The sequence below is a fragment of the Muntiacus reevesi genome, chromosome 1 (genome assembly GCF_963930625.1).
Source record: "Muntiacus reevesi chromosome 1, mMunRee1.1, whole genome shotgun sequence".
NCBI classification, from domain to species: Eukaryota; Metazoa; Chordata; class Mammalia; order Artiodactyla; family Cervidae; genus Muntiacus; species Muntiacus reevesi.
The window spans coordinates 195,961,918-195,980,594 of NC_089249.1; the positions used below are offsets into that span (position 1 = coordinate 195,961,918).

General features: G+C 51.8%; 1 protein-coding gene across 1 annotated transcript; it reads left to right on the forward strand.

The window, feature by feature from the left end:
- Positions 1–1,018: 1,018 nt before the first annotated feature.
- MARCHF2 (membrane associated ring-CH-type finger 2) lies at positions 1,019–15,700 on the forward strand. The gene is made up of 5 exons (XM_065917894.1): positions 1,019–1,155; positions 5,969–6,196; positions 10,604–10,799; positions 12,499–12,708; positions 14,854–15,700. Exons 2-5 carry the CDS (start codon positions 6,021–6,023, stop codon positions 15,007–15,009), a joined length of 738 nt encoding a protein of 245 aa, XP_065773966.1. The 5' UTR covers positions 1,019–1,155; positions 5,969–6,020; the 3' UTR covers positions 15,010–15,700.
- The last annotated feature ends 2,977 nt before the right edge of the window (positions 15,701–18,677 follow it).

Sequence of the window (18,677 nt, forward strand, 5' to 3'; positions counted from 1 at the left end):
CAGCCAAAAAGTGAAAAAAAAAAAAAAAAAAACGTAAACACTGTAGCTTTATTTTGTCCTTTCTATTTTACTTCCTTCTGTAGGTAACCTATATGATTTATAATTCCATTTTTGAAAAATATAAGCCAGTACAACACCGAAGAATTTGACTAAAGTAACTAAGCTGGATCTACATTCTCAATAAAGGCAGGGGAAGAAAGGAGTATTAATGAAATTCTCCATCCCACCTCAGACACTTTGCATGTGACATTGTCAGTTCAATTGCTTCTTTAGGGAATTACTTTTGAACATTCCAAATATTCCGTGATATGCCTCCCTCGCTCGCTACAATTTATCACCTTTGCAATTAATAATTACATTACTGGCTGTTTAACGTCTACTTCACTCCCTACACAGAGATCCGTGAGGGCAGCACTATTTGCCATATCTGCCATTGTGTCCACAGCGCCTAGCACAGTGCCTGGCTCATAGTAGACCCTCTTATTGATGTTTATTATATCTAATCAATGAATTTGTTGTATATATGAATGAAAATGAATGATGAATAAATGATGGCTTTAGGCTCTTCCACGGCCCCCTAACCTCTCTAGGTTTCTGTTTCCTCTCTGTGAAATGTGATCAGATGGTTCATCCCGCCGCCAGAATTGATGAGACGCTTAAAGGAGGTGAGGAGTACAAATCCCTCTGCTGGTATCACGTTGAATTCTGTAACGGTTTAATTTATTAACTGGTCGTCTGCAGGTGGCGCCACCGGCCCCGCTCGTGCCCAGAGTCGAGATAGGGCGGGGTCTGGGATGGGGGGCGGGGACGGGGTGGGGGGCGGGGTCGGGAGTGGGGGGCGGGACCGAGGTTGGGGCGGAGCCAGGACGCGGCAGGGGCGGAGTCAGCAGCTGCGGCGCCGCCGGGCCTGTGCGGCCCAGAACGTCCCCGTCGTCTCTGGCCCCGCCTTCCAGGTCGGGAAATCCGCGACGATTGGCCAGTGTAGGCGAGAGGTGGTCGCCATTGGCTCATGACAGCGTCTGCTCGGCGGGCGGTGTCCGGACGCAGGTACCGGCCAGAGCGGAGCTAGCGGCGCTGACGGGACCGGCCGGGCCGGGACTAGGGCCCGGGCGAGCGGAGGGGCCTGCGCGGCCGCCCGGCCCGGCCGCGGATCAGGTGGGCACAGGCGGGATGATGGGGGGGAGGGGTGCCGTTCTGCGGGATGACCCAGAGTTCGAGGCCCGAACCCGGCTCCCTGAAGGACGGCCAGGCTCGGACCGTCGGCCTCAGCCTTCCCAGCGACTTGGTGGTCTCAATTTCCGTCTTTGTGGAAGGCAGGAGGTCTCCGGGGGGGCTGGCGCACAGTAGGTGCCTCTCTGAGCCTCAGTTTCCCCATCTGTGAAACTAGGTCATCCCAGGACCAACCTAACGGGGCTGTTGTGAAGATTAAGGAGGTGCAAATGAAGAAAGCGCCCTGCGTATAGTAGGCGGTCAATAAGTGACCAGTCACCTTCCCCAGCCTCCTCCTCAGAGGGGCTCTGCCAGGAAAATAGTCAAGATGATGACCCAGGCATTTGCTTAGCAGAGAGCGTGGCTGTTAGTGGGTGCTCAAAACAGGACAGCCAGAATTTATAGGTTTAGTCCGTTTAGTCCTCTAGTGACAATATCAAGTGGAAATACTAGAAATGTTCCCTGCTGTGTTGTTGTTGTTTAGTGGCCAAGTCGTGTCTGACTCTTTTGCGACCCCATGGAGTGTAGCCCACCAGGTTCCTCTGTCCATGGGATTTCCCAGGCAAGAATACTGGAGTGGGTTGCCATTTCCTTCTCCAGGGGGTCTTCCTGACCTAGGAATCGAACCCACATCTCCTGCATTGGCAGTTGGATTCTTTACTTCACCAGGGAAGCCCCTTCTCCGCTATACAGCTGAGGAAGTCAAGGCCCAGAGACGGCCAGCCTTTCAACCAGGGCTACATAGTGAGTAAAGATCAGAGCTGGGATTAGAGTCTGGCCTCCAGTGCAGGGCTATGCAAATGCTGAAGGGCACACAGGAGCTTCTCTTTGCTGAGCGAAGAGGAATGAATGCATTTCACAGGCTACACGTTTATCCTAAAAAAATAATAACTGTGAGCATTTGTTGAGTGCTTACTGTGTGCCAGGCACTGACTGTGCCTTGTGTCATCAGACCCTCCCAACAGCTGTATGTGAGCTGAGGACGATAATTATCATAAGAGCTAAAATTTATCAACTTATTCATGCTTATGCATATGTGAGCTGGGTCTCATTGCAACCCCCGTTATACAAAAGAGAAAACTGAGGCCCAGGGAGTGAAGCAACTGAACTGAGATGACACTGTGGGGGAGTTAGGGCCATCTGACTCTTCTTCCCTTAGTTTCCTGCCCTCAGAAAAAAGAAGCTCTTCAAAAGGTGGTGGTGCCCCCGTGCAACCCCAGACAAGCCTAGCCAAGGATGAGCTTCGCTGGAGGAATTGAGCCTGGGGGCTTCTTCTTATGAAGCCCTTCAGCAGACATGGTCCACTAGCTTCATCAACTTATTTGCCAAAAGAGGAGAATGAGGCCTAGAGAACCCAAGTGACTTGTCTCAGGATACACAGCATGAGCACCAGAGTCAGGACTTAAAAGAACCCAGATTTCTTGGGTCCCAGATGCACTCACTGGACTAAATTCAAATCCTGCACTGTTCCAACTTAACTGTGTGATCTTGGGCAAGTAACTGCCCCTCTCTGAGCCTCCTCACCTGTCAAATGGGGGTAGTTATTGGACTTCCATCATAGGTTTGTTGTGAAGATTCAGTGAAATCCATCTCCCGGGCACTGGGCCAAGTTTGCTGGAGGCGTTGGCTTAGTCACCCCTCCCAGCAGCCCCAGAGCTGAGTCCAGCCTGCACCCACCCTACCCTTGCATCCAGGCTCGAGACTGGCCTCTCCTGAGCCCAAGCCTCTGTGCTTTGCACAGATCTCCAGCCTCTGAAGATTTCTGGTTCCCATCTTGGGTGCTGGCAGACCAGGGTCTAGGGAGTCAAGGGACTTGGCTCTCCCACCCTGCTCTTACACAGAAGAGGGGCTGAGGAATTAACGCAGGAACTGTGTATTGGACATTGGATCAGGTGCTGGAGATGACCGATGGTGGAAGACAGATGTCGTTTAACCAGCAGATGAAGAAATAAGAACATTAATGGGACCTCCCTGGTGGTCCAGTGGTTGGGACTCTGTGTTCTCATTGCTGAGGGCCTCGGTTCAATCCCTCGTCAAGGAACTAAGATCTTACAAGCCTCACTATGTGGCCAAAAAAAAAAAAAAAAGAGAGAGAGAGAGAGAGAAAGAAATAAGAACATTTCAGAGAGGGACACATTTGTGAGGACAATAATGTGGACATGAGTAGCACTTTGACCAGAGTGATCAGGGAAGGCCTCTCTGGGGAGGTGACCTTTGAAGGAAACATTTATAACTATTGGAGTTCAATAAACTTAGCACAGTGCCTGGCTTGCAGTAGGTACCTTTTCTTTTTTAAAATATTTATTGTTTCTTAACACCATTTTGTATTGGGGTGTAGCCAATTAACAACATTGTGATAGTTTCAGGTAAACAGCAAAGGGACTCAGTATACATGTATCCATTCTCCCCTCAAACCCCCTCCCATCCAAGCTGGCACTTAACATGGAGCAGAGTTCTATGTGCTATATAGTAGGCCTTTGTTGGTTATCCATTTTAAATATAACACTAAGGTTAGGTACCTTTTTAAAATATATATATATATATATTTTTTAATATAATAGGTTTGCCCGGTGGCTTAGATGGTAGAGAATCTGCCTGCAATGCAGGAGACTTGGGTTCGATCTCTGGATAGGGAGGATCCTCTGGAAAGGGAATGGCAACCCACTCTAGTTTTCTTGCCTGGAGAATTCTATGGACAGAGGAGCCTGGCAGGCTACAGTCCATGCGGTCACTGAGCTGGGTCTTCGTTGCAGCATGTAGGATCTCTAGTCAAGGCTTGTGGGATCTAGTTCCCTGACCAGGGATCCAGCCTAGTCCCCCAGCATTGGGAGTACAGAGTCTCAGCCCCTAGACCACCAGGGAAGTCCCAGCAGTTACTTAATTTACAGTAGCCACTATTATTTTTTTTTCAAATTTTTTATTTTGTACTAAGATAGAGCGGATTAACAATGTTGTGGTAGTTCCAGGTGAACAGGGAAGGGACTCAGCCACACATATACATGTATCCATTCCATACCCACCCCCTCCCATCCCAGAACCTGCCAATAAGCCTTGTGTGTTTCCCTCTGAGAATTACATGAAAGTAACAGAGTTTCTCTCATCCGAGCAGGCACATAATATCCAGCAGAGTTCCCTGTGCTCTACAAAATGTCCCTGTCGGCTATCCATTTTAAATATAGCAGTGTGTACGTGACCTTCCCAATATCCCTAACTATCCCTTCCCCCCGGCAACCATGAGTTTATATTGCAGTAGCTGCTAGCATCATTTGGTTGATTTGCAGGAGCAGATTTTACCAGTGTTGTTTTGGTTCTGTTATTGCTTTTCCCCTGACAATAAAAGAAATGGTAGAACTTAATGCATAGGAGCTGTGATGTGTCTTGGGACGCCCAACTACTTGCAGAAATGTGAAGGCCAATCCTTGGAGGGGCAAGAGGCGTGGAGTCCCCTCTGCAGCCTTTCCCTTGGGCAGCCCAGCAACTTCCCTGCTGGCCTCCCTTGGGAGGGACAGCAGTGTGCACGACGTGGCAGCCTGGCCACTGCCCTGTGGGTGTTATCTCGGTCAGGCAGCCTTCCTCCCGGGCTCCTCCTGCCTCTGGGCTGACACTTGCTTATCTAGCTGACTGTGTGGCCCCACTTAGGAGGCTCAGAAGGGCCTATTGGGCCCAGAGCACTTCTGGCTGAGCTGTTCAGAGATTGTTGATCTGGCAGGAGACTGTCCTGGTGCAAAAAGTCAGCCAGTGACTTGCACTGCTTCCCTCTGCCCCTCTTTGGATCTCAGAGTTTGACTAGCAAGAGTGGGTAAAAACCACGTGTGTGTGTGGGGGGTTACCTCGGTGAGTGCTTCTGGGGTCTCTGGACCACAGTTCCTGGGGACAGACGGTGGAGGGTGAGATAAGTTTGGGACAGAGATCCTAAGCTCTGGGACACCTGTATTGGCTCCCAGAGGCCTCAGTCTCTTTCATAAATTCTCACAGGGAAACACACAAGCCTTGCTGGTTGATTCTGGGATGGAAAAGGAGCTTGCCAAGGGTTCCTGCTGACAGGTCAGACCCTGGGGTGAGGAGGTAGGAGGATCCCCAGCCGCGCCACCAGAGCAGACTTCAGATTGCTGCCTGAGGCTCTGGTTGTCTCCCATGGCCTTTCCTTGGGGACAGAGGCACCGCTCCGAGTGGTTGCTCTTCTGGGTGGGGACAGACACTACCCCATTCTGGACTACCACTTCCTTGATAGCCTGAATTATCAAGAAACTCAGAGCCCACAAGAAGCCATGAACCAGCACGGTCAAAATGACTCACCGTCCTGGTCATTTGGGCCAAGTTTGTAGCTCAGTTCCAGCCCACTCCATGGCGGGCTTATCCTCTCTGAGTCCAACCCTGGGAATCCAGTCCATGGGGAACAGTCTCTCCATGGTTTTGGCAGGGATGGTTCTGGCCTTAGAGAGCACCGACCACTGGGCATACCACACAGAAGGTAATCATTCACTGTTAGCTGCTGCTATCCAGGCTGGAAAGGTGATGTCCTACATGCTTTGTGGGCCAGACCAGGCTGATCTTTCTTAGGAGAGTCAGAGAGAATATAGCCAGGCCCCTGAGATGTGCCAGACCTGGCCTGAGTTGCATGTGTGACCTGACTGAATCCTCATAGCCCCCCTCCAAAGCCCCATCTTACAGACTGGACAACTGCAGCTCAGAGAGCTGGCTCTGGGCTGTGTGTGACTTGCTAACCTTGCTCTTGATCCTCCTGCCGGCCTCTCCCCAGGCTCCTGGGACCATGGGCCTTGGGCCCTGAGGACACGGGGCTCCCTGTGGCCATGACGACGGGTGACTGTTGTCACCTCCCTGGCTCCCTGTGTGACTGCTCCGACAGCCCTGCCTTCTCCAAGGTCGTGGAGGCCACGGGCCTCGGGCCACCCCAGTATGTGGCCCAGGTGACTTCAAGGGATGGCCGGCTCCTCTCGACCGTCATCCGGGCCTTGGACACACCAAGGTGAGTGGTGACCGAGCAGGGATTGATGCTTTCACTTGCTTCACTCTCCAGCCCCAACAGTTTACTCTCAGCCCCGCTCGCAGTCAGAAATCCAACCGCCTGGGACATCCCTGGCAGTCCAATGGTTAAGACTCCTACACTTTCACCACAGGGGTCGTGGGTTCCATCCCTGGTTGGGGAGCTAAAATCCCACCCACATGCTGAGTGGTGCAGCCAAACAACAGAAAAGATAAATTCACCACCTAAAGGGGCCAGGTGGAGAAGGCAATGGCACCCCACTCCAGTACTCTTGCCTGGAGAATCCCATGGATGGAGGAGCCTGGTAGGCTGCAGTCCATGGGGTCTTGAAAAGTCAGACAAGACTGAGCAACTTCACTTTCACTTTTCACTTTCATGCAGTGGAGAAGGAAATGGCAACCCATTCCTGTGTTCTTGCCTGGAGAATCCAAGGGACGGAGGGCAATCCCTGGTTGCCCTTGCCTGAGAATCCCTGGTTGCCCTTGCCTGAGAATCCCAGAGCAGCCTGGTGCGCTGCCATCTATGGGGTCGCACAGAGTCGGACACGACTGAAGCGACTTAGCAGCAGCAGCAGCAGCAGCAGAGGGGCCAGTTAGGCAAATAAATCAGCAAAAAGGGCCCAGTGAGTAATCACCACATGAAAACTGGGGAGACAGGTCAGATTCTTCAGAAAAAGCTGAAACTCCAGATTACTGGGTGAAGTTCGGAGATCTGATTTGGGGAGTAGTTCACATCTTGGGGAGTCTGCACAAGGAAGTAGCTGGTAGTGCTGGTTGTAGCTTTAGGGTACCTGGGCTCGGGGCCCAAGTGGGAGCCTCTCTTGGTATAGGACTGGGAAAAGTTGCTGCTCCCCTGTATCTCTAAACTGGGGCACCTTCTTGCTGGGTGGTTCTGAAAGTGCATGGCCATGATCCCCATATATTGCTCACAAAGGGCTTTGCCACCTCATAATGCTTCCCTGGTGGCTCAGTGGTAAAGAATCAGGAGCCACAGGTTCAATCCCTGAGTTGGGAAGATCCCCTGGAAGAGAAAATGGCACCCCACTCCAGTATTCTTGCCTAAAAAATCCCATGGACAGAGGAACCTGGCGGGCTACAGTCCATCGGGTCGCAAAAGAGTCAGACACGACTGGAGTGACTGAGCACGCCAAGTTTTCGATTAATGTATTTAAACCTCGGTGCCAATCCTCCAGACACATGTGTGAGCCGACTCTGCTTGGTTCACCGACTTGTCATCAAGGGAAAGAGATTTAAGGAAACCCCATGTGTGCATGCTAAGTAGCTTTAATCATGTCTGACTCTTTGCAACTCCACGAACTGTAGCCTGCCAGGCTCCTCTGTCCATGGGATTCTCTAGGCAAGAATACTGGAGTGGGTTGGTGTGCCCTCCTCCAAGGATTCTTCCCAACCCAGGGATGGAACCCTGGTTTCTTATGTCTCCTGGGTCGGCAGCGGGTTCTTTACCACTAGCACCACCTGGGAAGCCCAAGTAAACCCCACACCAACTTAAATCTGCTTTAACTCATTAAGATTTAAACTAGCCAACAGTTTTTCAAGTTCACTGTATTACCGTGATGTTTCCTTGATATCATCAAATTCATAAACCTTTCCTTCCAATTTTTTTATGGTTAAGATATAACGTACAATTTACCTTTTTGGCCACTTGAAAGTGCACTGTTCAGTGGCTTTAAGTGCACTCATGGTGTTGTGTAACCATCACCATCATTCAGCCCCATGACTTTTTTTTTTTTTTTTAATATTTATTTATTTGGCCATCTCAGGTCTTCGTTGCAGCACTTGGGATCTTCACTGGGGGTCACAGACTCTCTAGTTGTAGTGTGCAGGCTCCAGAGCACACAGGCTCAGTAGTTGCAGCACACTGGCTTAATTCCCCTGAAGCATGTGAAATTTTAGTTTCCTGACTGAGAATCGAACCCATGTCCTCTGCATTGCAAGGCAGTTTCTTAACCACTGGACCACCAGGGAAGTCCCCCCATAGCTCTTTTGATCTTGCACTCTGTCTTCACTAAACACTCACTCCCCCTCCCCCTTCCTCAGCCCCAGGGCCCCACACCATTCCTACTTTCTGTCTCTGGATCTGACTCCCCTTGAAAACTCATAGAAGTGGAATTCACCAGTCTTTGTCCTCTTGTGACCGGCTTATTTCACTGAGTGTCACGCCCTCAAGGTTCATCCACATGGGTAGCAGGTGTCAGAATTAATTCATAAACTTTTCATTCAAACATACAAAGAAGCAGATGGAAGCCTTGCCATGTTGTGGAGGGAGCCCAGTGCTGGCGACCCTACAGGTCTTTACCTTGCCTGAGCCCAGATGAGACTGGAGGGCTCCTTCTGGGCTTCCTCCAGGGTCTTGGTTTTTCTGTCTGCATCTCCATCAGACCCCTTGAGTCAGGAAGGTGTCTGTGCTGCGTGACCCAGCCTGGGAGTGAGGGAACCCATGGCAGGCCTAGGGAGTTCCCAGCCAGAGCTGCCAGCATGGGGGGTGGGGAGGACTTCTCCCTCCACGGGTTCCCGTGGGGCACCTCGCCCCACCCTCCCTTTTGACACCTGTGGAAACCGAGGCCTGGAGGGAACTGGATACTTGCCAGTGTCACTGAGCATGGCTTCCATTTCCTTTTTTGTTCACATCTCTCTTCTGTGGAGCCTGAACTCGGCAGCCTGACTGGGGCCTGTGGATGTCTCACCCACTCCCCCATCCCGTTTTCTCCTCTCCTGTTTCCTCTGCATGATTTTCCTGCCAGAATTTCAAACAGTAGAGCCCACTTCTCTTGTCCTACTTCTGGGGGCAGGCAACCTAGTAGCTCCGGGTTCACAGACCTTGGAGCGACTTTCTGGGTTCAAATCCAGTATGACTTGGCACAATGAAGTCAACCTCTCGATGCCTCAGTTTCCACATCTGTGGAATGGGGGCAATAACAGCACCTTCCTCCCAGGCTCCCTGTGAGAACGAGACAGATTAACCCCGATGTTGCCTTTTGAATGGTGCGTGGGACCTGATCAGCACTCCATCATAGTCAGTGTGGGCTTTGTTTACCCATATTTCATTTTCTCTGAACTTGAACCTCCTAAGTATGGTTCCCCGGGACATACCCCCCAAACCAACGTGATTCTCCCTCCTGGTCCTCATTACTTCCACTTCCTGGCTTGGCTCCTGGAGCAGGGATGTCTTTGCTGTTCACTCATTGTGTGTCGGGAACATGGGATCAGGGTGTGGGACCACAGGGGAGCTGGGCAGGCCCCTTTGATGTTGGAGGAGAAAGCATCACCCTACACATAGCAACAAGGGCCAGAAAGCAGACCTGAGGTGTCACTCTCAGCTCCTGGGTTTCAAAGCAGCTGCCCCCGCCCCCCCCCAGCCTCCCACAGCAGAGACATGGAGAAAAGGAGAGAAAGTTTCCTAGGGGATATTGGCGGTGTTATCTGGAAAACAACTCTCCTGCTCCATCTCCTTCATGTGTTCCTGCAATCCACTTTCTGGGCAGAAATGTCTGGAAAACAATGACTCATGTGTTGGACAGCCTCAGGGCCCACCAAGGCCACGCCCCTGGTCTCTTGAACTGCCCCAGGAAGGACCCAGAATCCTCTGAGACCAGGCTGGGGCAGAGACTTCCCTGAAATGGGAAATGGCTTCCTGTAGATGCCTTTTTATGTCTGTTTTCTCAGCCTCACTAGAGTGGAGGAGCCCAGGAGCTCTTCTCCTGGGACACACAGGTTTCTCAGGTGGCATGGCCTTCAGTTGTGGCTGGATCTGGTGCTTCTGATGATGTTCTTGAGAATCTGCCTCTCCCTGTCTTTTGGCTCCATGATCCTCCGTTTTAGCATCATTTGCAGACTCCAGGTGGAGACCGAGCTGCTGTCAGCAGCTCCAGACTTACACCAGCCATGCTGCCTGTAGTTCTGGAGTTTAGAAGAAAAAAAGAAGAATTTCAGGAGTCAATTCCAGTGGCTCTGCATCACATGTGCCCTTCCCTGAGTCAGCCTCTGTGACCAGAGATGTGTGGTGTTTTGATTGGTCAGGCCTGGGGTCATCAGGGTTGTCCTCTTGAGGTTGGGGCAGTTGCCCAGCACAGTCAGGGTGGTGGTATAGAAGGAGGGGCAGACACTGGGCCGGCAGGTACAAGTGATGCCCACCCTGGGCCTAAAACGATGCTGCAGGAACCCTGGGGAGGGAGCACATCACTCCACCTGTGGGAGCCTGGGAAGGCTTTCCAAGAGAAAAGGACATTTGGAGCTGGGCATTGAGGGATGAATAGGAGTTTGCCAAATAGTAGTATATATGGGGCAGCACTGAGCTTGCAATCCAGGGCAGAATGAAGCCGGAGCAGGCAGGAGGCTCGACCGTTACTCATGTGTCCCATCTCTGTGCTAGTGATGGCCCCTTCTGCCGGATCTGCCATGAGGGGGCAAATGGGGAGAGCCTGCTGTCTCCGTGTGGGTGCACTGGCACGCTGGGCGCGGTGCACAAGAGTTGTCTGGAGAGGTGGCTTTCCTCGTCCAACACCAGCTACTGTGAGCTGTGCCATACGGAGTTTGCAGTGGAGAAGCGGTCCCGATCTCTCACAGAGGTACGCTTGGGAGCCAGAGGCCGGAGTTGGGCGAAGGGAGGAAGGCAGACATGGGGCCAAAGGAGGAAATGGCCTTGGAGGATCCTAGTGGGCTGGGGAAGCAGCTTCTCTAAGGAGAGGACCCTCTCTCCCCTCCCCGGGGCCACTTCTGCTGATGGGGGTGGGACTGGGCCTGAGGTTCCAGATCTGACAGCTCCTGTGCATCTTCCATGCTTGGTCACTTCAGGTGACCCTAGAGCTGAGACCTGAGGAACGAGGAGCCCCAACCTGGGGAAGGACAGTCCTGGCAGGGGGCACAGCAGGTGCAAAGGCCCTGAGGCCTCCTTCAAGGAGGAGCTTGGTGTCCTTGGCTAAGCCCACATGGGTGGAGAGAAGGGAGTTAAAGAAGGAGGACAGTGGCCCTGAAGGAGGGGTGGTGACCTGGCCGGGGACTTTGTGGGCCAATCCCTAGAGCTCAGCTTGAGTACAGTGGGTTGGGGTCGAGACAGGGTATTTCCAAGTGTAGTGGGAGCCACACGGCTTCCCAGAGCAGTTGCTGCTCACCAGGGTGCCCTCCAGACTCCTCCCTGCCCAGCCTGGCTTGGCATGGGGCATCTGAGAACTACAAGGGGTGATGTCACTGGGCTGAGGTGGGGGCGCCTGGAAGAGCCCCTGGCCCACGTGGGGCCTGCTCTTAAGGGAACAGTGGGAGGGCAAGCTGGCCTGTCCACACACCTCACCCTCTCCCCACTGCCCGATGTGTGGACCACGTGCTCCCCCGCTGTGCCTTTGCACATGCTGTTTCTGCAGCCTGGAGCACATCTCCCCCATGCCTCATGAGGTTCCTTCCGCTCAACTGGGTCTCTGCAGCATTACCTTTTCAGCATAGCAGTCCTCACCCTGATCGTTCAGTCATTTCATCTCTCCCCCAACCAGCAGGGGAGCTGAAGGCGGGGATTCCTACCACCCATCATCTGTAGCAGGCAGTGTAGCATAGCAGCCAAGGACGCACAGACCCTGGGGCAGGACTTCCTGAGCTCCAGTTCTGGCTTTGTAGACCACTAGCCATGTGAGTTTGCACAAAGGGGTCAGCCCCTCTATGCCCTCCATTTCCCCCATCTGTAAAATAGGAATGGGACTTCCCTGGGGGTCCAGTCGTTAAACTCCGAACTTCAACTAGGGCCTCCCAGGTGGCTCAGTGGTTAAAAAAAAAAAAAAAAAAATCTGCCTGCCAATGCAGGAGATGCAAGAGATGCAGGTTCAATCCCTGGGTTGGGAAAATCCCCTGGAGGAGGAAACAGCAATCTGCTCCAGTATTCTTGCCTGGTGAATCCCATGGACAGAGGTGCCTGGCAGGCTACAGTCCATGGGATCACAGAGAGTCAGACATAACTGAGCTTCCACTGCAGAAGGTGCAGGTTCTATCCCTGGTCGGGGAACTGAGATCCTGCAAGCCTCATGATGTGGCAAAAAAAAAAAAAAAACCAACCAGGGGCAGAAATGCCCTGCACCTACCCAGGCCTGTCCTGTCATCATCTCAGTAAGTATCTGAAAGAAAGAAAGGATTGCAGGAGGCAAGGCAGGGGTAGGGTCCTGCAGGAACAGCGATGAAGATGGGTGTTTGCAGAGGGGGCCTTGATGCTCATCACTGGGCATGGGCTATAGCAGGGTGGTGTGTGGTGGTCCCTCTCACTGGCTCCCCCTCCCTCCTTCCCCGAAGTGGCTGAAGGACCCAGGGCCTCGGACAGAGAAGCGGACGCTGTGCTGTGACGTGGTGTGCTTCCTGTTCATCACTCCACTGGCCGCTATCTCAGGCTGGCTGTGCCTGCGGGGAGCCCAGGACCACCTTCGGCTCCACAGCCATCTGGAGGCCTTGGGGCTGATTGCCCTCACCATCGCCCTCTTCACCATCTATGTCCTCTGGACGCTGGTGAGTGGCTGCCAGCCAGACAGCAGACATCTGGGAGCAGACAGGTCAGGGGCTTGGGCAGTGGCTTGGATGGAGCTGGGGTGGGGGTTGGGGCAGCACTCTACCTGCCTGGGCTTGTGGCTAACCCCTGGGGCAGAAACGACTCCCAGCATCTCATGGAGCTCCAGATTCCAGGCCGGTGCGAGGTCCAGGGAGCCAAGCGTGAGGCTTCTACCCCAGGAATGCAAGGTCATGGGATCATTTCAGCTGAGGGCAGGCCCCGCCAACCACGAGCCCCATTAAGACTGGACTGTCTGGGTTTTGGGGGCAAAGGGAAGGGAGAGAAGCAAAGAGCCACTCGAAAGACTGTGGGAGAAAAGGCAGGAGAATGAGAGAGACAGAGAAGATGCTCAAGAGACTGAGAGAGACTTCCCTGGTGGTCCATTGGTTGAGGCTGCCAGTGCATGGGACTTGGGTTGATCCCTGGTCAGGGAACTGAGGTTCCACAGGCCATGTGGTGCAGCCAAAAAATAGAGAGACTGAGAGAAAAGGTGACTGGGGTTGGGAGAGAGTGAGTGTGGTGGGGGTGTTGTACCCAGGTTCTGGCAGGCATGAGAACCCTCAGTCAGGGAGAGAAGGTCCCCAACATCTGGTGCCACAGATAGAACCACAGTCATCCAGCTATGGGGGTGCCCCCTCCTCAAGAGTTATTTGCCAGTGTACCCACCAAGCAGATTTTTTTTTTTTTTTTAGCAGATTTCTTAATACAAGTAGGATGCATCATAGGTCCTGCTTTGCAGTCTGCTTGTTCTCACTTTGCTAATGTCCTTTAAAAAAAAGGCAGTCACCCAACAGTCCTTCATTGTGTGGGTGTGCTATATTTATTTAACTAATCTCTTTTGATGGACACAGGAATTATTCCAATATTTTTTTTCCTTCTCCTTTATTTGCTGTTATAAACAGTGCTTTGGGTGCCACCTGTGCAAATGTTTCTTGGAACTTCCTTGGTCAAAGAGTAGGGACCACTGACATTTATTGGGGAAAAAAAAATTTTTTTTTAACAGTTTTGATTCATTAGAGCAGTTCAAGGTTTAAGAGCAAAATGGAGCAGAAAGTACAGAGTTCTCCAAAATCCTCCCCGACACCTGCCCAGCCTCCCCCACTGTCAACATGGCACCAGAGCCACACGTCCATTACAGTCGATGAACCTACACTGATGCATCATCACCCAAGGCCACAGTTTACATTAGGGGTTCAGTCTTGGTGTGGAACAATTTGTGGACTTAGACCACCGTATAAAGACATGTATCTCCCTCTATGGTATCATACAGAGTATTTTCACTGCCCTAAAAATGCTGTGCTCTGTTTATTCATCCCTCCTCCCCCACTGATCCCTAGAAAACTGCTGATCTTGTTACTGTCTCCATAGTTTTGCCTTTCCTCAAAAATGTCATAGAGATAGAGTCTCGCAGTAAGTGGTCTTTTTAAACGTGCAAGTGTTGAGTCCTAACTAACCGCTGGACCACCAGGGAATTCCCTGCAGCCTCTCCAGATTGGCTTCTTTCATCCAGTCGTATGCATTTAAGATTCCTCCATGTCTTTTCACAGCTTGAGAGCTCATTTCTTTTTAGAGCTGACTAATATTCTAATGGGTATCCCAGGTGGTGCTTAGTGGTAAAGAATCCACCTACAAATGCAGGAGATTCAAGAGACACAGGTTCGATTCCTGAATCGGAAAGATCCCCTGGAGGAGGGCACAACAACCCACTCCAGTATTATTGCCTGGAGAATCCCATGGACAGAGGAGCCTGGCAGGCTACCATCCATAGCGTCGCAGAGTCAGACATGGCTGAAGTGACTTAGCATGCACGCATGCAAGAAGCTGTATCACTTCACTGCCACCTTCTGAGAGACAGAAAGGGACCACCCCCCTCTACACACACACACACACACACACACACACACACACCCTTGGCAGGGCCCCTCAGTGCTGGTGGGGAGGGTCCCTGGGCGAGTGAGTGTGCTCTGTCCATGTGCGAACCGCTTTGATGCTGCCGCTGCCTCCGGCAGCAGGGGCCTGGTGCCGATCTGGGTCAGGGCAGAGGCCCCAGGGGCGCCAGTTTTCCGGCCACTGGCCCTCCCGCTGATGTCCCCCCTGCCCTGCAGGTCTCATTCCGCTACCATTGCCAGCTGTACTCCGAGTGGAGACGGACCAACCAGAAAGTGCGCCTGAAGATGCAGGCTGACGGTTCCGAGGGCAGCCAGCACTGCCCGCTGGCGGCCGGCCTCCTGAAGAAGGTGGCTGAGGAGACGCCCGTGTGAAGGCCGGGCCAGCCTTGCTGGCTGGGCCAGAGGCAGCTGGCAATGCCCTGGTGTTCAGAAGGACAGAAACTGCCTGACCCTTCCCGCACGGCTGGAGTGCTTCTCAGTCCAAGAGGCACTGAGCGGAGGAGCCGATTCTGTGATTCCTGAGTAAAGCTGTTTTCAGATTGATTTTGCACACTCTCGTATACAAGGATGATGAACGGACAGACGTGGTCCCAAGCTTCAGATGGAGCGGGCACCCTGATCTCATTCTGAAGTCTCCCTGGCCCCTCCTGGGCCACCAGTTGCGACCAGAGGCAAGTCTTGGATGCCCGTCGGGCCGGGAGGCTCTGCAGGCTTCTTGCACTTTCCTGTACCTGGCAGGCTCGCTTTCCAGGCACCCTTGACTTTGTAACGTTGCACCGCATTTCAGAACACCACCCCCCCAGCCAAATGAATAAAAGGAGCCCCTTACTGGACAAAACGGACTTGTCACATTTCTGAGGCCTCAAAGGGAGGGGCCTGGGACCGAGGTGGGTCAGGGACTACCCAGTGGTAACAGTGGCAACAGCAGATGCTCCCGACTGCTCTGAGGCATCCATTGTGAAATGCAGGGCTAGAAGCAGTGTCTGAGTTTTCCAGGGACGAGCAGGTGGGAGGGCTACGTATTAAATGATTTAAAATAAATATACATGAGAAGAATAGGTTTCACTTCCTGTGTATTTCCTGTGGGTTAGATACCGTGCTGGGCCCTTCGCACTCATTAATGTAACATCCACACTTATGGAGGGTCACCCTGAATGGAGCCCAGTTCTAAACCTCAACAGACATCTGCCCTTTAACCCCCTTTACCATTCTCAGCAGGAGGAATGGCTATTAACCCCATTTTACAGACAAGAAGACTGAGGCCCAGAGCAAGGCAGCCTTTGTCTAAGGAAGTGGAATTCCTTAGAATTCCACTATAACAACTCCAGGAAGTGGAGTTGGGGGTTGACCCTGGGGTTTGCATGGCCCCAGTGCTGGCCTCTGTGCTGCTGCTTCAGGAGGACCCAGGTAGAGAAACTGAACTTGGTCATGCTAACTACAGCACCTGCTTCCTGAGCAAACTTCTGAGCTTTTTACACTTGAAAGTTCTTTGCTTCAGGCCACACTGGATACTCAGAGCACCCCCCTGAAAATGGGTTCTGGGGGTCCCTTATGAGTCCCCTTTTGCAGATGGGCAGACTGAGGCTCAGAACCACCATAGGGTCCTTCACCTGAGGTTGCACATCCTCGGTGGGCCTAGCAGAGCATCTGGCTGTTCTGTTGTTTTGGGCACGAATATTGGAAAAGCCCCCGATGCTGGGAAAGATTGAGGACAGGAGAAGAGGGTAACAGAGGATGAGGTGGTTGGCATCACCGACTTGATGGACATGAGTTTGAGCAAACTCTGGGAGATAATGAAGGACAGGGAAGCCTGGCATGGTACTGTTCATGGGGTCCCAGAGTCGGACATGACTATGAGTGAGCACGCATGCCCTGTCTGGTATGTGGGTCACCCATACAAAAAGTAAATTTCTCCCTGCCCCAGGGGAGGCCAGCTGGGATGCAGGGGTGGAGGCTTGGAAGCTGGCACCTGAGAGGGATGTAGGAGGAGCAGCATGGCAGATGGGTTATGCTTGGAGCCCTATGACTGAGGGGCAGAGGGGTAGGAGAGAGGCAGTTAGAAAGACGAGCATCACTTGGAGGCATCTGCAGAAACACAGGGTCACCCTTAGGCATTAACTGTCATCATCTGGGGCCTTTCTTGCTTCTGTAGCATCTCCCTCTATACAAGACTGGCACCCACCCCCTCAGGCCAGCTTTAGAGTGTGGTGCCCCTTTGGATGATGTAAAGAGGCCCTGGGGTATGCTATTGTGAAGAGAGAAAGCTGTTTCCCTTGCAAACCTCTTCCAATACTTTTCATGACATCGAGGAGAAAATTGTAGTTTGGTGCTAGGCTGTCTTTCATGACTCTTAACCCTAGCAAAGAGAGAGCAAGTCTTAAAGCCTTTGGCAGAGCCTACGACTGCATGTGTACTTTAGTAGCATCATCTCTTATTCTTTACAATAAACTATTTATAGCAAGCTTTCAGTAGGGGCTGTGTGCTGTGCTGTGCTTAGTCACTCAGTCGTGCCCGATTCTTTGTGACCCCATGGACTGTAACCCACCAGGCGCCTCTGTCCATGGGGATTCTCCAGGCAAGAATACTGTGTTGCTATGCCCTCCTCCAGGGGATCTTCCCAACCCAGAGATCGAATCCAGGTCTCCCACATACGGGCTGTGAGGTAAAGCAACATCTTTTCTTTTTTAAGCAACATTTTAAAACATCATTTTTTTCATCCTTTTTGGTTTTTTTGGCCAAGCTGTGAGGCTTGCAGGATCTTAGTCCCTTGACCAGGGATTGAACCCAGGCCCTGGCAGTGAAAGCGCCAAGTCCTAACCACCAGACTGCCAGGGAATTCCTCAAATATCCTTCTTTTAAAGACAGTAAAGCGTCAGTTACAGCAAAGAGTGAAAGAATTAATAGCACAGGCGATGACAAAACCCAGGAACTTGGTCAGGGTGGGGTTACATCCACCAGCCTATAGGAGCACAGCCTAGTGGAGAGTTTGTCTTCTCTCTGGGTCTGGCTTGTGGCTGATCTCCAGTCACACCCACTTTGGGAGAATGGATCAGAGAAGTGACTTCTTGTCCCCAGTGCTTTGTGTTCGAACTCCTCTCCATGATTCTGATAGATTGCTGTCACCTCCTCTGCCATCTCTGAGCCCTGCTGGACAAGGGAATTCAGAGATTTGTGAGGTTTCCTCTGATCCAAGGGCCCCTCTGGTCTAGAGAGGTCTTGAGGAAAAGATGTTAAACTGAGATAGATTCCAGTGGGGCCAGCAGAGAAGGGTGGATTTTAGTAGATCAGAGATTTCTGAGTGGGAGGAGCAAGGGTAAGGGTGAGGGGCCAAGATAAGAGGAGGAGGGGCTTGCAGATGGATGAGAGAAAGGAGCTCTGAGACAAGAAGTTTGAGAAGTGCTTGGGATTGGGACAATTGCACTCATCTCACACACACTAGCAAAGTAATGCCCCAAATTCTCCAAGCTAGGCTTCAACAGTATGTGAACTGAGAACTTCCAGATGTTCAAGCTGGATTTAGAAAAGGCAGAGGAACCAGAGATCAAGTTGCCAACATCTGCTGGATCATAGAAAAAGCGAGAGAATTCCAGAAAAACATCTACTTCTGCTTTATTGACTATGCCAAAGCCTTTGACAGTGTGGATCACAACAAACTGTGGAAAATACTTAAAGAAATGGGAATACCAGACCACCTTACCTGCCTCCTGAGAAATCTGTATGCAGGTCAAGAAGCAACAGTTAGAACTGAACATGGAAAAAAAAAGAACTGGAACAACAGACTGGTTCCAAATCAGGAAAGTAGTTCGTCAAGGCTGTATATTGTCACCCTGCTTATTTAACTTCTATGCAAAGTAAATCATGTGAAAAGCCAGGCTGGATGAAGCAGAAGCTAGCATCAAGATTGCCAGGAGAAATATCAATAACCTCAGATACACAGATGACACCGCCCTTATGGCAGAAAGCAAAGAAGAACTAAAGAGCCTCTTGATGAAAGTGAAAGAGGAGAGTGAAAAAGTTGGCTTAAAACTGAGCTTAAAAAA

Coding starts and splice junctions, on each gene's coding strand:
- MARCHF2 (XM_065917894.1), top strand. CDS start 6,021: ATGACGACGGGTGACTGTTGTCACCTCCCTGGCTCCCTGTGTGACTGC. Junction 10,800..12,498: donor GGTCCCGATCTCTCACAGAG/GTACGCTTGGGA, acceptor CCTTCCCCGAAG/TGGCTGAAGGACCCAGGGCC. Junction 12,709..14,853: donor TCTATGTCCTCTGGACGCTG/GTGAGTGGCTGC, acceptor CCTGCCCTGCAG/GTCTCATTCCGCTACCATTG.